The sequence below is a fragment of the Lates calcarifer genome, linkage group LG15 (genome assembly GCF_001640805.2).
Source record: "Lates calcarifer isolate ASB-BC8 linkage group LG15, TLL_Latcal_v3, whole genome shotgun sequence".
NCBI classification, from domain to species: Eukaryota; Metazoa; Chordata; class Actinopteri; family Centropomidae; genus Lates; species Lates calcarifer.
Window position 1 is genome coordinate 26212111 of NC_066847.1, and position 15030 is coordinate 26227140.

The 15030-nt window shown below is 38.3% G+C and overlaps 1 protein-coding gene across 1 annotated transcript; it reads left to right on the top strand.

Annotated features, from left to right (window-relative positions):
* Positions 1-378: 378 nt before the first annotated feature.
* On the top strand, positions 379-14922 carry ddc (dopa decarboxylase). The gene is made up of 14 exons (XM_018684996.2): positions 379-487; positions 1405-1612; positions 2510-2623; positions 2721-2840; positions 4942-5076; positions 5791-5934; positions 6496-6562; positions 6958-7052; positions 8436-8503; positions 9296-9372; positions 10553-10572; positions 10695-10793; positions 12962-13063; positions 13305-14922. Exons 2-14 carry the CDS (start codon positions 1412-1414, stop codon positions 13503-13505), a joined length of 1443 nt encoding a protein of 480 aa, XP_018540512.1. The 5' UTR covers positions 379-487; positions 1405-1411; the 3' UTR covers positions 13506-14922.
* Positions 14923-15030: the final 108 nt, after the last annotated feature.

Here is a 15030-nt window from a genome sequence, read left to right on the forward strand (position 1 = left end):
TTCAATGTCAATTTCAGCTTACAATTAAAGCTTTTTCTAAGCAGATGCATGAAATTTGATTTATTGAGACATGAATTAAGAATTATGGTTATAATTTTTATCCAGACTCAAAGAGTTGGTGGTGCAATATTATATGTAATATATTTGAGCTATTAATCATGTATTTTCATTTTAGTATTTTTTTTCTTAACCTTTTCTTCATAACCTTTTATATGTGTTCATAGATGTGAGTGGGTGTGAACTGAAGGCTCTATAAACTTATGAATCCGTCTTTCCTCAGTGAGCCCCGCTCCCATTGGCTGGCCTAGTGGGGTCTGGTGGGGTGGGGGTGGTTATTGGCAAGATAAAAGGAGCAAATGTCTCTTGTCCTGCTTACGCACACACAAACACACTCACCACGTGCCTGGCTGTCTGCCCCTCTGTTTGTGGACGCTAAAGAAGAGGAGAGGATCCACCATCAAAATAGCTGAAGCTCTCACGTGAAAATGTAAGTATACAGACGCACACACTCACACACATACACACACACACACACACTCCCATACAACATGTCTAATCCTATTTGCGATCAGGAGAAGGATAAGGGCTCTGCTTCTCAAGAGGGGAGAGAAACATGCAGGGTGAAACACTTGTTGAATGATAGGGCAGTAGTGTGAGAGCAAGGGGCAATGTTCGTATGTTGTTGTGCTGTTTGATTAGGCAGTATGAGAGTAATTTGTAGGAGAATATGTTTGAAGCTTTTTGCTACAGTCAGAACTGACAGAGTGTTCTTTAATGTGTGTCATTAACATGGTTTGCTGTTAAAATCAAATAAATCTTAATGGATCTCTGTTTTTTGACAGGTTTATGAAACCGCCCTTTGGAACACTGTGTTATTAGAAAATGGGTTTATAACAAACAAATGGACTATAAACTTGTTTTAGACATGGAAATGCTCTTTGCTTCCAAGCTTTTATTTTCAATCCAATCGATCCATGAAATGAAAGGAAACTAAATTATGACTGACTTAATGTGTGGGTAAGAGGGTTGAGGTTTCATACATATATTTTAATTGTGCAAATGTTGTTTTAATTTCTGTGACATCAGTTCATCCAGGGTGAAGTCATTTAATATACTACGTAAATAATTAACACATCGTAAAACATTATCAAACACCTCAGACCTTTCTTGACATCATAAACCTGGTTGCCTCTGCAATAATCAACTTATTCCTGGTGGTGAGGTTAAAGGTTAAACATGAGAAGAAACGATGAGAATGTGTGTGTGTGTATTTAAATTAATCCTGTTTGACTCTGACGTTGCACTCTATTTTAGCATGAAAGATGGCACGTCCAAATGGTTGAAATATAAACGACAATCATTAAAGGAATGAAATTAATGATGTGTTTCTGTGTTGTATCCCAGTTATATCATGGATGCAGCAGAGTTTCGGCGCAGAGGAAGGGAGATGGTGGACTATGTGGCTGACTACCTGGAGAACATAGAACAGCGACCCGTCTACCCAGATGTGGAACCAGGGTATCTTCGTTCCTTGATCCCCACTGAGGCCCCAATGGAACCTGAGAATTATGATGACATTATAAGAGATGTGGAGAGGGTCATAATGCCAGGGGTGAGCTGACACTTTTTTTTTCACATTTATTTGGATAGGACAGTGGAGATGTGACAGGAAACAGGGAGAGAGCAGGGGAGTGACACGCAGTAAGGGTCCGGCCGAACCGGGAGTCGATCCCTGAGCAGCTGGTCCCCTGAGCTGACACTTTTTGTCATTTGTTGATGTACACACTGTTGTAGATGCACAAATTCTCTTGTATTCCCCTGACAAATTAATCTTTATTAAGGTCATTTTGGGAAACAATATTGATGTGACTTTTAGGAACTTATTGAGTAATCTTTTAACAGCAATTTGGGACAAGATGCAGTCAAGCACAACAGCTGCCTTACTTTGATTTAAAAACAAAACACTTCACTAATAGAAAAACAGAAGAAAAACATTTTCAATATTTTCAGTAATGATAGTCAGAAAGGGGTCATTCTCATCAATTTATTTTATCCCATCTCAGGGTTGCATAGATCTCTTTTATAATCATAGTGTTGTTCCTCTTTGACCTGCAACATGTCAACAAAACTGTTGCTGGAAAAACTGTGCAGTGGGAATTTCAGCACTTGTATTGTTTATGCAGGTTTCCATCACAACAAGAATTGTTAGCAGTTTATTTCACGCAAAAGAAATGACAGTCAATGAAAACACCAACTGTTGTCTTTGGCCGCAAACCATCTCTGCTGAGAGTAGGGAGTGTTCCACTTGTTGTGCCAGGGAAGCTACTGAGAAGTTTATGCTAGCTAATTAGCCTAAAATTGGAATAATTATTTTTAAAAAGAAAAAAAAGTCACACTCACAAAACTGTAATATTTTAAATAATAATTTTGGTAACCTCTTCCTCATAATGAAGTACGAAAGTTCATCTTATTTTCAAATGAAAAACATGTTTGTTTTCTTTGTGTCCAGGTCACCCACTGGCACAGCCCATACTTCTATGCCTACTATCCAGCTGCTTCCTCATACCCTGCCATGTTGGCTGACATGTTGTGTGGAGCCATTGGATGTATTGGATTCTCCTGGGTAACTGGAACACTTTGCTCTGTCTCTGTGTCTTCATATCTACAATATATGCTAACATTCTGAGATTATTGTCTCTATTTTGCTTGTGTGTTTACAGGCTGCCAGCCCAGCCTGCACAGAGCTGGAGACAGTGATGTTAGATTGGTTTGGGAAGATGCTGCAACTGCCTGAGTGCTTTATAGCCGGGACTCATGGTCATGGAGGAGGTGTCATCCAAGTAAGTGTCCTTTGTATGTATCTAGAAAGAAACAGTCTCATTGCAACCATGCCTTATAACATTTTTATTAGTATTTGGACCTCTTTATACTTTCTAAAATGCATTTACATGTTTGCCTTGCAGAAAAACAACAGTGTTCATATCCACTTACAACATCCACTCACACATTCATCAACAATTTGTGTTCTATTGACTTATAGGCTCTGTCTCTCCCTCCTTCACACCAGCTGAAAATTGGCAGGAAATTGCCTTTTAATATGTCATCCACAGGCAGACAGAGATGACGGTGATGGTGCTGTGATTGTTTTGTGTGACATTAGTTTAGCGTTCCATTGACTGCAATAGAAACAGCAGAGGCTGCAAGCTATATATGTGTGTGTGTGTTGTTTGCAGGGGATGTTGAGTAGTGGAGCATGAGAGTGCACTCTGATGACAGATCATTTCATGCCTCCTCTATTGTGACCACCTGAGTGTGAGGATGTGTTTATGTGCGTGTGCTCATCTGGTTCATCGTGTTTTTGTTTCTGTCTTGCCACTCTCCTTTTTAAGTGCAGCTTACCAGCTCACTATGGCAACGAATGGGGCTCTTCTCGCTGCAGCAGGGCTAATGAGTGTTGTGACAGCACATTGCCAGCCTATTATTATAATCCTTATACGAACACAAAGGGGAAATGGGATGGTTTCAGAAGGACCCTGTGGTGACCTTAGATTTCCCTTTTTACCCCTGTGTGAGTCATTAGACTTTGGTGGCAGAAGAAGACACTTTGCCTATGATTAAAATAAATTATAAACGACAAAAGATTACAAGGTCTAATTGGCTAAAGCATCATAGAAAAGATAATAGTGTATCACCATTCTACAATTTCTTTTGCATAAAGTCGGTGAAGACGCAAGCTTGCAGTTTTTCTTTTAATGCATACATCATCTTTAGTAGTGGGACATTGTGTCCTGTCCTTTGGAATTGTGTTGTTTTTCTTAACAGCTGGGAAATGGATATTATGATAAATGCCAGCTCAGTTACATTTAAAAAGAAAAAGTCTGGATTTCACAATTATTAGTGGGTAGGGGGATGGATGAAAAGCTCAGAGGCCACTGTCTAAGGGAAAGGACAGGAAGTGCACTTGTAGTGCTCATATAATCACAGTATTTTGATGGATTGGTTGCTTGATCAATCCATTCTGTGGATCTCTAAGCTCTTAAAGGTTGGGCTTAATTTTACTCTGACTCTAATTTGTTTTGACACAAATGACACACCCTGTATTAGCCTGCGTGTTTTATGAGCGATTTGTGCTTATTGATTGAATGATTTGAACATTTCATTGTCTTTCCTGTGGTAATGCCTCGTGATACTTCAGAAGTCACGCTTCACTTAATTATGTAGCCTCAAACAATTTTGTCTGTATCAGGCTGGCTGGGTGATGACTAATCACACTGTGTCTACATGCAGTCATTTTCTTCTCTAAAGACAATGTGGAGGTGTCACAGCGTTCAAATCAAAGGGAATATTCAAAGGCACAAAATGTTGAGTAGCTCTGTGCTTTTGTGTGTTCGTATTCTTCTGTAATTTTTTCCTATCATGTCAGTCAGTACAGTAGGGATGCTCACACAATCAATTAACTTTGGATATATTTAAATGCATGTTAACATTCCAACTGTCATCGGGATACTTTAAAAAGTCTGTGAGTGGGTGCATGTTAACACCATACTCTGTTTATAGTAGCTGGGAGTCCACAAACAATCCTGGTGATGATTAATAATCTGTTTGCCAGTCCCACAATAGAAGTCATTGTCTGCCATACTATTTAAATAATTATTGCTTTTCAGCACCCAACAGATGTTTGCCAAGTGCTGTCCTTTGCTGAAACACCAACAACCCTTTGATTGTGACATAAACCCCCACTCATCAGAATTATTTTCCAAATATATTTTTTGACAAAAATAGGTGATGCATGTTCTGAATCATACGCACTCTTCAACTGACATGTCTCGATTAAGTTACTCACAAGATCATATTGAACTAGCCCCAGTTATATTAGCCAACAAGCTGTCACTGGTGCTAGCTGAAAGAGCAGTGACCAAGTTTCTTCTGTTTGTCCAACAGGGCACAGCCAGTGAGGCGACCCTGATGTCCTTGCTCGCTGCCCGATGTAAAGCAGTCCGATGGGTTCAGGCCTCCAACCCCAAAAAATCGGAAGCTGAAATCTTCTCAAAACTGGTGGCGTACACCTCTGAGCAGGTAGTAACACAAATCTTAATGGAATCTCTGATTCCATTAATTCTACACAAATTCCTGATTTTATTTGAGTGAATTATCTTTTTTTTTTTAACACTGCTTACTCGCCAAGTAACCATAAAGTCCATATGAATTTTCAGATATATTAAACAAAATATGTTATTGGATAGCCAGTGCCAACAGACAAATGAAAATACAATAAAAGCACAAAACAAGTGTCTGCAGACATGTTGACTTCTGTAAACGGTACAGAAGGAACAGTCCATGTGAACTCAGAACATTAAAGGCTGCCTCAGTAATAGTGTAAGAGTTTTTCAGTGATTGAGGGAGACAGAGGGTCAGTCAGGCAGCAGCTAGCCCTGATCAGGTTTAATACCAGGCTGACTTTGTGATTGGGTTAAGGAGTTGCCCGAGGGCCACAAAGACCTTTACAAGGAGACCAGTTTGTTCTTTCTCTACAGAAGGACACAATACTATTGTTGGAAGTATGTATGTATATCTTTTGCACTGTAATCTAATATATATACTTTTACAATAAAACTACATGAATCAAATATGTACGACATAGACATCAGACATTTATTATCCATAGATATGAAATTAGCTGTTAAGACGGGTTTATCTTCTCACCAAAAGCAGGAGAGAATTCAAACTTATGATCTTAAAACGTATTAATTTTCTCACCTTTCACAAATGTTGCATCTCTTTCCTGCTAAGGCTCATTCCTCAGTGGAGCGTGCGGCTCTGATTGGAGGAGTGATGATGAGGAAGGTTCCTACAGACAACTGCTTTGCCGTCAGAGGTGATATACTTAAGGAGATGGTGGAGAAGGACAAAGCAGCTGGACTCATCCCTTTCTATGTAAGAAAAAACTAAGATCGACATCCATCTCTCCAGGCATCATGCAGCTAAAACACATGGACAGACACACACAGCAACATCTCCAAAATTAAATATTGCTATTTACATACATCTGTCATTGGACATACACTTAAAACTGGTTGCACAACCACCCACTTAGTTGACAGCCACAGTGATACCTTTTGCATGTGATTCTGCTTTGCACACCCTGAGGGCTCTGCTAAAGGATAACACTGTGTCTATTGAGCCTAATCTATGTCTATCTGGTTGAGCACAATAATCCCTGTCTCATCTGGACCCACAGATCACTATCAGTGAATAATATTCAGGGAGCTGCAATGGTCTAGTAGCTCTGAGTCATCTGTATGTATCCAAACCAGCTGGCTTTATGTTTGAATAAAAACTGATGTCAGTTCTTGTATAAAAGCCATATGTTACAGTAGCTGCAATGACGGTGAATTTGTGATTCATTTTCTTGCGCAATCAATTCTATCATTGGTGTGACAGTGAAAATAGAAAGCACTATGGGGTCTTTATGATTTGTGTGTGTCTGTGTTACAGTTCTGTGCGACTCTCGGAACCACTCCATCATGTGGTTTTGATTCTATCACCGAGCTGGGACCCATATGTGAGTCAGTAGACATTTGATTTGATTTTTTTGTCTCACAACAGAGAAATGACAATGCTTTGCAACACACATATATATCCTGTACTACAAGCACATGTGTTACGTTGTGACCAGCTTTGATTTAAGTAGGATCATGGTGTTTTAAAGGGGAGTCTTGAATAATACACAGTCAGGGTGTTAGTTTTCTGACTCACTACCTCCAACCAAGTATACTGCTTAGCAAGAAATGTATTCAGTCAGTTTTCCAGATATTCAGTATTCATTTTAATAATCAACCAATTATACTTCGCTAAATACAATTCAAGCACTATAGATTTTCTACCCCAGGTTGGTATATCTAGTTAGGCAGTTCTTTTACAGATGTTAATAACATCTCTGTTTCTTGTCTTTTCCAGGTAATGGGGAAAATATGTGGATGCACATTGATGCAGCATATGCTGGGAGTGCATTTATCTGTCCAGAATTTAGGCCTTTGTTGAATGGTGTTGAGGTGTGTAAAAATATGCAGGCATTCACTTTGATATAGTGCATGGACACGTTTAGTTACTGTGTTTTGGTGACAATGTTAAACCTTCTTGGCAAAATGGGTTTACTGTGGTTTAAGTGTGGTCTGAAACTTGAAGTGAGTGGGCATCCACCTGTATATAAATATATATAAAACACTGCATACTGATTATATCCAGCTACTTACTGTTTGAAAATGGCGTAACATTAATGTCGAGGAGGAAGCATGCAAGAGTGAGTAATAGGCTGAACAATCGGCAAGAGACGCAGGAGCATCAATCTTTCTTTTGAGGCTGCCGAGGCAGCTGGTGCTTCCCAAGCTGTGCAGAGACGCAGAGATAAGGACAGAGTAATTTCCTGAGGCAGCGTTAGACCTTTATATATCACTGTTTATTAGACACACAACTTCAAACAATGTTGGTGGGGAGACAGAGAAAACAGACTTGACTGGAAAAGGACAAACTGTTGTTTCATCTTTTCTCCTATTGACTGTTACCTGGAAAAATCAGATAATGGATATATATATATATACTATCAGCCTTTCCTCCAATAATCTTGCAATTTTACATTTTCTAATATTTTTCTTGTATATTTTGGGAAGGTAAGATTCAGGTTCTTTCTTTAAGGAAGTGGAAGGGGAATTTATTTAAGCCATATGCAGGAATATTAAGTGGAATATAGCATACAGTGGTTACAGTATATAACTTTGAAACATTGTGACGTCAATGTCATTTTTTGACAAGAAGGAACCCGTTTTTTTTTTTGGATGATACTGTAGCCCTACTGGAGGGTTGGTTGCTAGGATATGAGTGATGGGACAGCCGGCAACCAGCCCCCTTTGAATCAGTCAGCATGGCAACTGTCAGCCAGGAGTCTGTCTCACATTGTCTCTTCTATGATATGTTATTGCATTTGTGGAGGTAGAGAAAAAGGATATTACAAAAGATAGCAAGCAAAAAGATGAGGGCAGATTAGAAGGGGTTTTTCTCTCTTTGAATAAAACCTGCCAGGAAAGGGTTATTTCCAGTGCACTCTGCAAGCTGTTGGCTCGATGTTCCTCTTTTGCATTTCAAATAAATTGTGGCTGCTTCAGTTGAGATAAAGCTGTTGATGAAAAGGTGGTCTCAGTCTCAGAAATGGTAAATAAAGGCATAATATAGTGTGTTTCTGCAAAAATATTTTTTCCAATTGTGTTTATGTTAAATTAAAAATATAAGAACTTTCGGGGAAAAGAAAGCCACTCATGCTACACTATTATACCATGCTGATAGTTTTGTGTTCATTTTTGTTTCATCTGTATTACGTGTCATCCTGGTGATGCATCCATCAGTATGTCTTCATTACTGTTTACTTCTTGTTTCTTTTATAGTTTGCAGATTCGTTCAACTTAAACCCACACAAATGGCTTTTAGTCAACTTTGACTGCTCTACAATGTGGTGAGTTCTATGACACACATCTGATTCAAGGTACATTATTGATGTGGATACAGAGAATGACAATATACTGTGGGTCACACAAAGACATTTTAAACAAAAGAACTATCCATGTTGTTTTTAGCCTTTAATATATTCTGTATTTGTCATTTGTTCAATTTACCATGAAGTGAAAGTAACAATGGGTAGTCATTGCCATCACAGAACTGATATCCATCTACACCTCTCTCATTTGCACAGTAAGAATAGAACTACGCCTTCCATCTGCCCCTTCTGTCAGCAGCAAACAAAATGAGACGTGTTCCGCACAAGACGGAAACAGAGGTGTTTCAAACCCCTGCATGTTGTGAAGGAAGACGTTCTTAAAACCTTTTTCCATCACCTCTGGATCAGTCTGTCACTGCAACATAAAACCACTTGCCGCTGAGATATCTTCTTGTTTTAGTTGCAGTACATGCACATTACGACCATTAAGATACCTTATCCAAAGACACAGTTTAATATATGTCTGTATATATGTATACTGTCTAGTTTACGACAACATACTAACGATATGGTATACTATGACATACTTGTCAAATATAAAACATGTGAGGCACTAAACCAGTACATACTAAACATAATGTATAATATTGTGGGAAATCTATATTAAAATCTATATGAAATCATGTTTCACAAAGCAAAAAACACTTTCTAAATTTGTGCATTTTACTATGTGTGATGTTTTTGTAGCATTAAATGGTTCAGCAATTTTTGGTATAAAGATTTCTTCTGCTTGTCAACACCTGTCAACAGGGTGAAGAACAGAGCAGACATTATTGGAGCCTTCAAGATGGAACCACTGTACCTGAAACATGAAAACCAGGAGTCAGGTAGAGTCATTTCTCATTCATTACAATGAATGGTTGTGACCTTGTTTACTTGAGCCCAAAAGCACACATTTCCAACTCAACAATAACTCAGTAACTGCAGAAGCATCTCTATTTGTGTGTGTGTGTATGTGTGTGCGTGTGTGTGTGTGTGTGCGTGTGCGTGTGTCTAAATGTTGGCTTGAGTGAGTCATTTTAATAATTTCATAATCCTATCCTACCTGAAGTTAAGCTGATTTACAGTATTAGTGACCTAATTTAATTAATTAGTACCACACATTGTCCAGCCTTGGAGGTGTGTGTGTGTGGGGGGGTGTGTGTGTGTGTGTGTAGGTGTTTGTAAGTTTGTGTAGGTGAGTGTGTGTTCACACTAATAATTCAAACTAATAAGACTTTAAATAAGATAAATTTTAAAAAATCTCTTGATGTCATTCAGTGTGCGTATCTGTCTGTATATATATATATATGTCTATATATATATATATATATATATATATATATATATATATATATATATATATATATATATATATATGTATGTTTGCTACTACTATGTGTGCTGGTATACATGCTCCTAGCCTGCAGATGTGCTCAGATCTGCACTATAATTTGTCGGACACACAAGCAGACAGAGCGAGAAAGACAAACAGCTACCTCCCACCACACTGAGGCACCTGACAAAAGCCTTCTCTCATACAATCTGGACTCTTCAATCTAATTAGTGGTTATTAGCACCAGCTAACATGGGCCTCCATTCTATAGAGATTGTGGCCCATGTTAGCTGTCAACAGCACTGTCAACCCATTCTGTGTGGGTTGATAGTGCTGTGATCAGTGAGATACAGGAGGTGGGCACAGTGACCGCAACACCTGGACAATGGAGCACAATCCAAAATACAACAGCCTCACAACAGATACATTTCTGCAGCTATTAATGTGAAGTATCAGAACTTTATCACTGAAAGTTGCAGTCTTTATTAGTCTGCTGTTTTAGAGTTGTTTTTGTACTGTATGATGTGATATTTTACTAGGGTCTAATGGTGGGGCATGCTGTGATTGGTTATAAAGATTATAAATAAATTGCTAAGATAAATAAGAATATGATTATTAACAATGTACATTATTAGTGTAACTATTAACATATAATGAAAATTATTTGATTGTATTTGTTTTTCTTTCAACAGGACTGGTCACAGATTATAGGGTAAGATTAATTATTAGTCATTTAGATTCAACAGTTTTTATTCTACAAGTAACCACATCAGTTTTTATGCAGACTTTGTAGCTATAACCACTGTCATGTCCTCCCCCTCCTCTGTCCTGCAGCACTGGCAGATTCCACTGGGAAGAAGATTTCGCTCACTGAAGATGTGGTTTGTCTTCCGCATGTATGGACTCAAAGGCCTGCAGGCCCATATACGCAAGGTAGGCAACCATCCACCGTATTCTACATCCACAAATACAGTGTGGATGTATTAAATATCCACATTAAACATTAAACACTTTTAGATTATGACATTTGAGGTTGAAATTCAATTCAGTAAGATCATTTATTTGATTACATCAACTTTAATAATGTCTGTGTTAATTTACATGTATGATTTCACAGGTTATCACACTGATGCTTATTTTAAGATGTTTTTTTTTCATCCTTACACATATGACCCACCATTGTCACAAAGAAATCACCTTCGCTGAAAATATACAGAATTCCTGGTAGAATTGGTTCATGACTTTTACAGCAGTATTTATTTATTTCTCTAACTGGTGCTTCATGGTTTGGAGTGGTGTTTGTCTACATGCAATGCATTTGTTTGTGTAGTAGCATAGTGTTTCATTCTGTGCTAAAAGTGATGGTAAAGTAGTGGTAGTCATGTAGTGTTAACTTAATCTAAATGCTGACTTACTTATGCTTTGTTATAATTCTATGCTTTGTTTGTATGTGTTGTTCATACCCAATCACTCCTGAAAAAAAGAAAACATGTCTGACAATTACATATGCCTGGTCTTTATAGTAAATGTCATCCCCTTACTCCTGCCCACACCTCTCCCCTCCTAATCCTCCTTACCAATAGAGCCCCTCCAGTGGCCTTCCACATCTCTCTCTCTATCAGCATATCCTGTCAGTCATATATGTCTGGTCTGTATGAAGATACAGACCAGACATTTCCTCCTCCTCTCCTATCCATGCCCATCCCTTTTCCCACTGCCTTTTCTCCATGCTGCTTCACCCCTGCATGGCTGTCTCTCCCCCTCATCTTTCTCTTCCTCCCTCCAGTCTTCTCTGTCAATCAAATGAGCCTGTTTTGTATTTACTCTCCATTTTAAATGAAGCGGCAGAGGCAGCATTGATCCCTGTGGCTATAACCCATGACACAGAACTCTACTGTACATCCATCTTCCAAATCAGATAAAACAGTTCTTGAGTTGTGTTTTTTGTATTTTCTTGTTAAATTTTACAAAGTTAGACAATACTATAAATGTTTAGATGAAAATACAGCGTGTGTGATGTACTGATGTGATGTGAGTTTCCTCTTTCCCAGTGGAGCAAAGCAAATTTAAATTCTACTTTGTCCTAATTTCTTTACAAACACTAATGAGTGACTCTCCCATGAACAAAAGAAATCGTAAAATGACGCACATAATGACAACAACATGTATAATATGTGTACCTCCTAATCACATCGCAGTAAGCAGTAAGACAGACAGTGAGGCCATTATAATACATTAGCTTGTAAACACCTCTGGGTGATGATGAATTATTGGCTGGGAATGCGGAAGCAAGGTTGTGGTCAACCAGTTGTTGGTCATTTAAAACAATGTTTGGGCTCATTAGAGGGGAATTGGTAGGAGAAGTGGAGCTGTAGTTGGTCCATAGAGTTTCACCAGGCAGCCAATATCTCACTGGGTTCTTTGATCAGAGGTCAAATCATAATCAAATTTTGATGTAGGGGCAGGTTTTGGTCACACAGTTTGAAAAGTATTCCAAAGGATGGCAATGACATTTCCAGAGAGCAGTTGTTGATACAGATTATTTCATAGTTAGTGAGTCCTGATTTTTAACTCATTTGACTTGGGTCTCCCAGACAGTGTTTCCTACCAAGATGTGTACCCTCCATCAACACGCTCTTTTAATCAAATGCTTTGGTTATCAATGGTCACAGATGGTAACATTTAGTCCATAGTCAGGGGTTTTGTTCGAGAGGTGAAGACTCAACTCAGGGGGAGAGTCCTCTGATCTGCATGGCTGAAAGCACTGCTCCATGTAATGTTACAGCACTGCTATCTAGTGGTAATCAATGAAATTACAGTCTTTAAAATAGCAACTGTCCCTGCTGATTATTTTCTTGCAGAAATCATGTAAAAGCCACAGGTAATATTTTCTTGAAAAGTGGAAGAGAATAAGAAGCAGTGGAACTGAAGACCTCTGGTTTTGTACCTCCAAATTCATTTTCATTTTTTTTTATGCTGACTAATTACATTATGAGTGATACATGTGTATTATCTACATGAATGTCTTTGGTATATACTGTAACATATTGCAAGCTGTGCATGAGTTATAGCACATTATAATCTATGTCCTTTGTTTGCAGCAAGTGGCCTTGGCCAAAGAATTTGAGAGTCTAGTACGAGCAGACAAGAGGTTTGAGATCTGTGCTGAGGTCATCCTGGGACTGGTCTGTTTCAGGCTTAAGGTAATAACATCCAACATGTAGAAATACGTTTTTCAAATGTCATTTATAAATCCAGTCTGGTCCCTTACAAATTTGCCTTATATATTAGATACATATTACATATTAGTCAGTTTTGTACATGAGGATGTGATATATGGGAAAAATCTAAGGACAGTTGCTTTAAAGTTGTGGTATGATTACACAAGAATCAGCTGGCTGTTATGAATCTAAACAACTCAAGCTGTATCTCCTCCTCTCTCAGGGCTCCAATGAGCTGAACCAGAAGTTGCTGAAAATGATCACCAAGAGCAGAGAGATCCACCTGGTGCCTTGCCAGCTCTCCGGCCGCTTTGTCTTGCGTTTTGCCATCTGCGCACGAGCTACAGAGTCACGTCACATCCAACAAGCATGGCAGCACATCACACAGCTGACCTTTGAGCTTCTGCAGGAGCCAAATCATTGACCAAAAGGCAAGGGATGATGCTGAAGCCTAAACAGGGACCAAAGTTAGGACAAAAGTTTCATGTTGTAGTATTAAAATGTCACAAAGGGAATGAATGATGATCTCACAGCTCACTTAGCAGTCAAGCGTGTTTGTGTCAGCAGCCAAGTTGTAAAGTCTTGTGAGCAGTGGTCATTATTTTGCTGATATTTTGATTTTGCGAGCTTATTACACATCTACAAAAACCCAAAAGTGCATAACAGGAAAGGATGCAGGTTCCAAATATTAAATTTTCTATGTGCAACTTCTCTCTCCATTGATTTAGCTTTTATCTGCAGACATGGTCTGTACTGTCTCTGTGTCTTCTGTGTGTAAAATCTGGTTTGGGTTAGCTTGGCTGGGTTAAATTATGGTGAAAATGTTTTTTCTGCAGCAAATGTATTGCACAATGTGTGTGTGTGTGTGTGTGTGTGTGTGTGTGTGTGTGTGTGTGTGTGTGTGTGTGTCTGCAATTTTCTGTGGGTGCTCAAACAGAAATAGCTTTTCTCTGTGTACATTTTCAGTGCAGGGTTACAAATGAATGGGTTGTAAAAGTGTGAGAAAAATAAATTTATCATATTAACAGACTGATATATGTATTGTACAGGGGGGCTTCATAGAGCATGTGAGGTTAGAAACTTCTAACATTGCTCCTGGTTTTCAGGTTAAACCCCTTATATAAGTGCATTATTTATTTATGGCCTCATTAGCAAAATCACTTGTTTAATACCTAACTTAATAATATTCATTTTACAGATTATTAATTCATGTTGTGTCTTATGCGCAGTGAGCCATTATTTCCCAAAACTGTAGCTCAAGACAATCATTCTTCCACTGAAAGTCAGTGGAATGAGAATGAAATTATGCTACTTTTGGGTACAGGAGACAACTGTTTGTTTCTTTACTGAGTGTATTCATAATCATTAGAATTACACATGAACATGATTTAAAATAATCACATTATATTATGTAATTTCTGTGTTGAGACAGAAATAAAAGATCAAATAAGTAGATTTAAAAGAAAGTAAATTGTAAGTTTAATTGATGTGAAAATAAGTTGAACATAGGATCCTTCACATTCCCTGAATTAAGTTTAAGCCTCAAGATATCAGGCAGATTCTCATGATGAACAAATGTGATTAAAACAAGACAAGTCTCCTGCCTGTTGTTCACACCCCCAACGTATCTTGTCACTGTGGTTTGTATATTGTTGATCCCTCACATTTGTCTGCCAGGGGATATGTAAATCTGTGGTGTGACATCATCACCCCTTGTTGTTAATTCACGTGATTGTGTCAAAGCCTGCTGCTATTACTGATCAAGATGCTTTCTTTTTGGCTTGGCTGTGTGCTGCATGCAATGGTATGGGATTATTTTTAATAAAGTCTGCTGTAGTCTGTATGGTGTTTGGATCCTTTTTTTTTTTTTTTTTTTTTAAATCCTCATTAAAGGTTTATAATATATCACAGTCACAAAGATAAGATTTAATTGTGTCTGGCATTAGGAC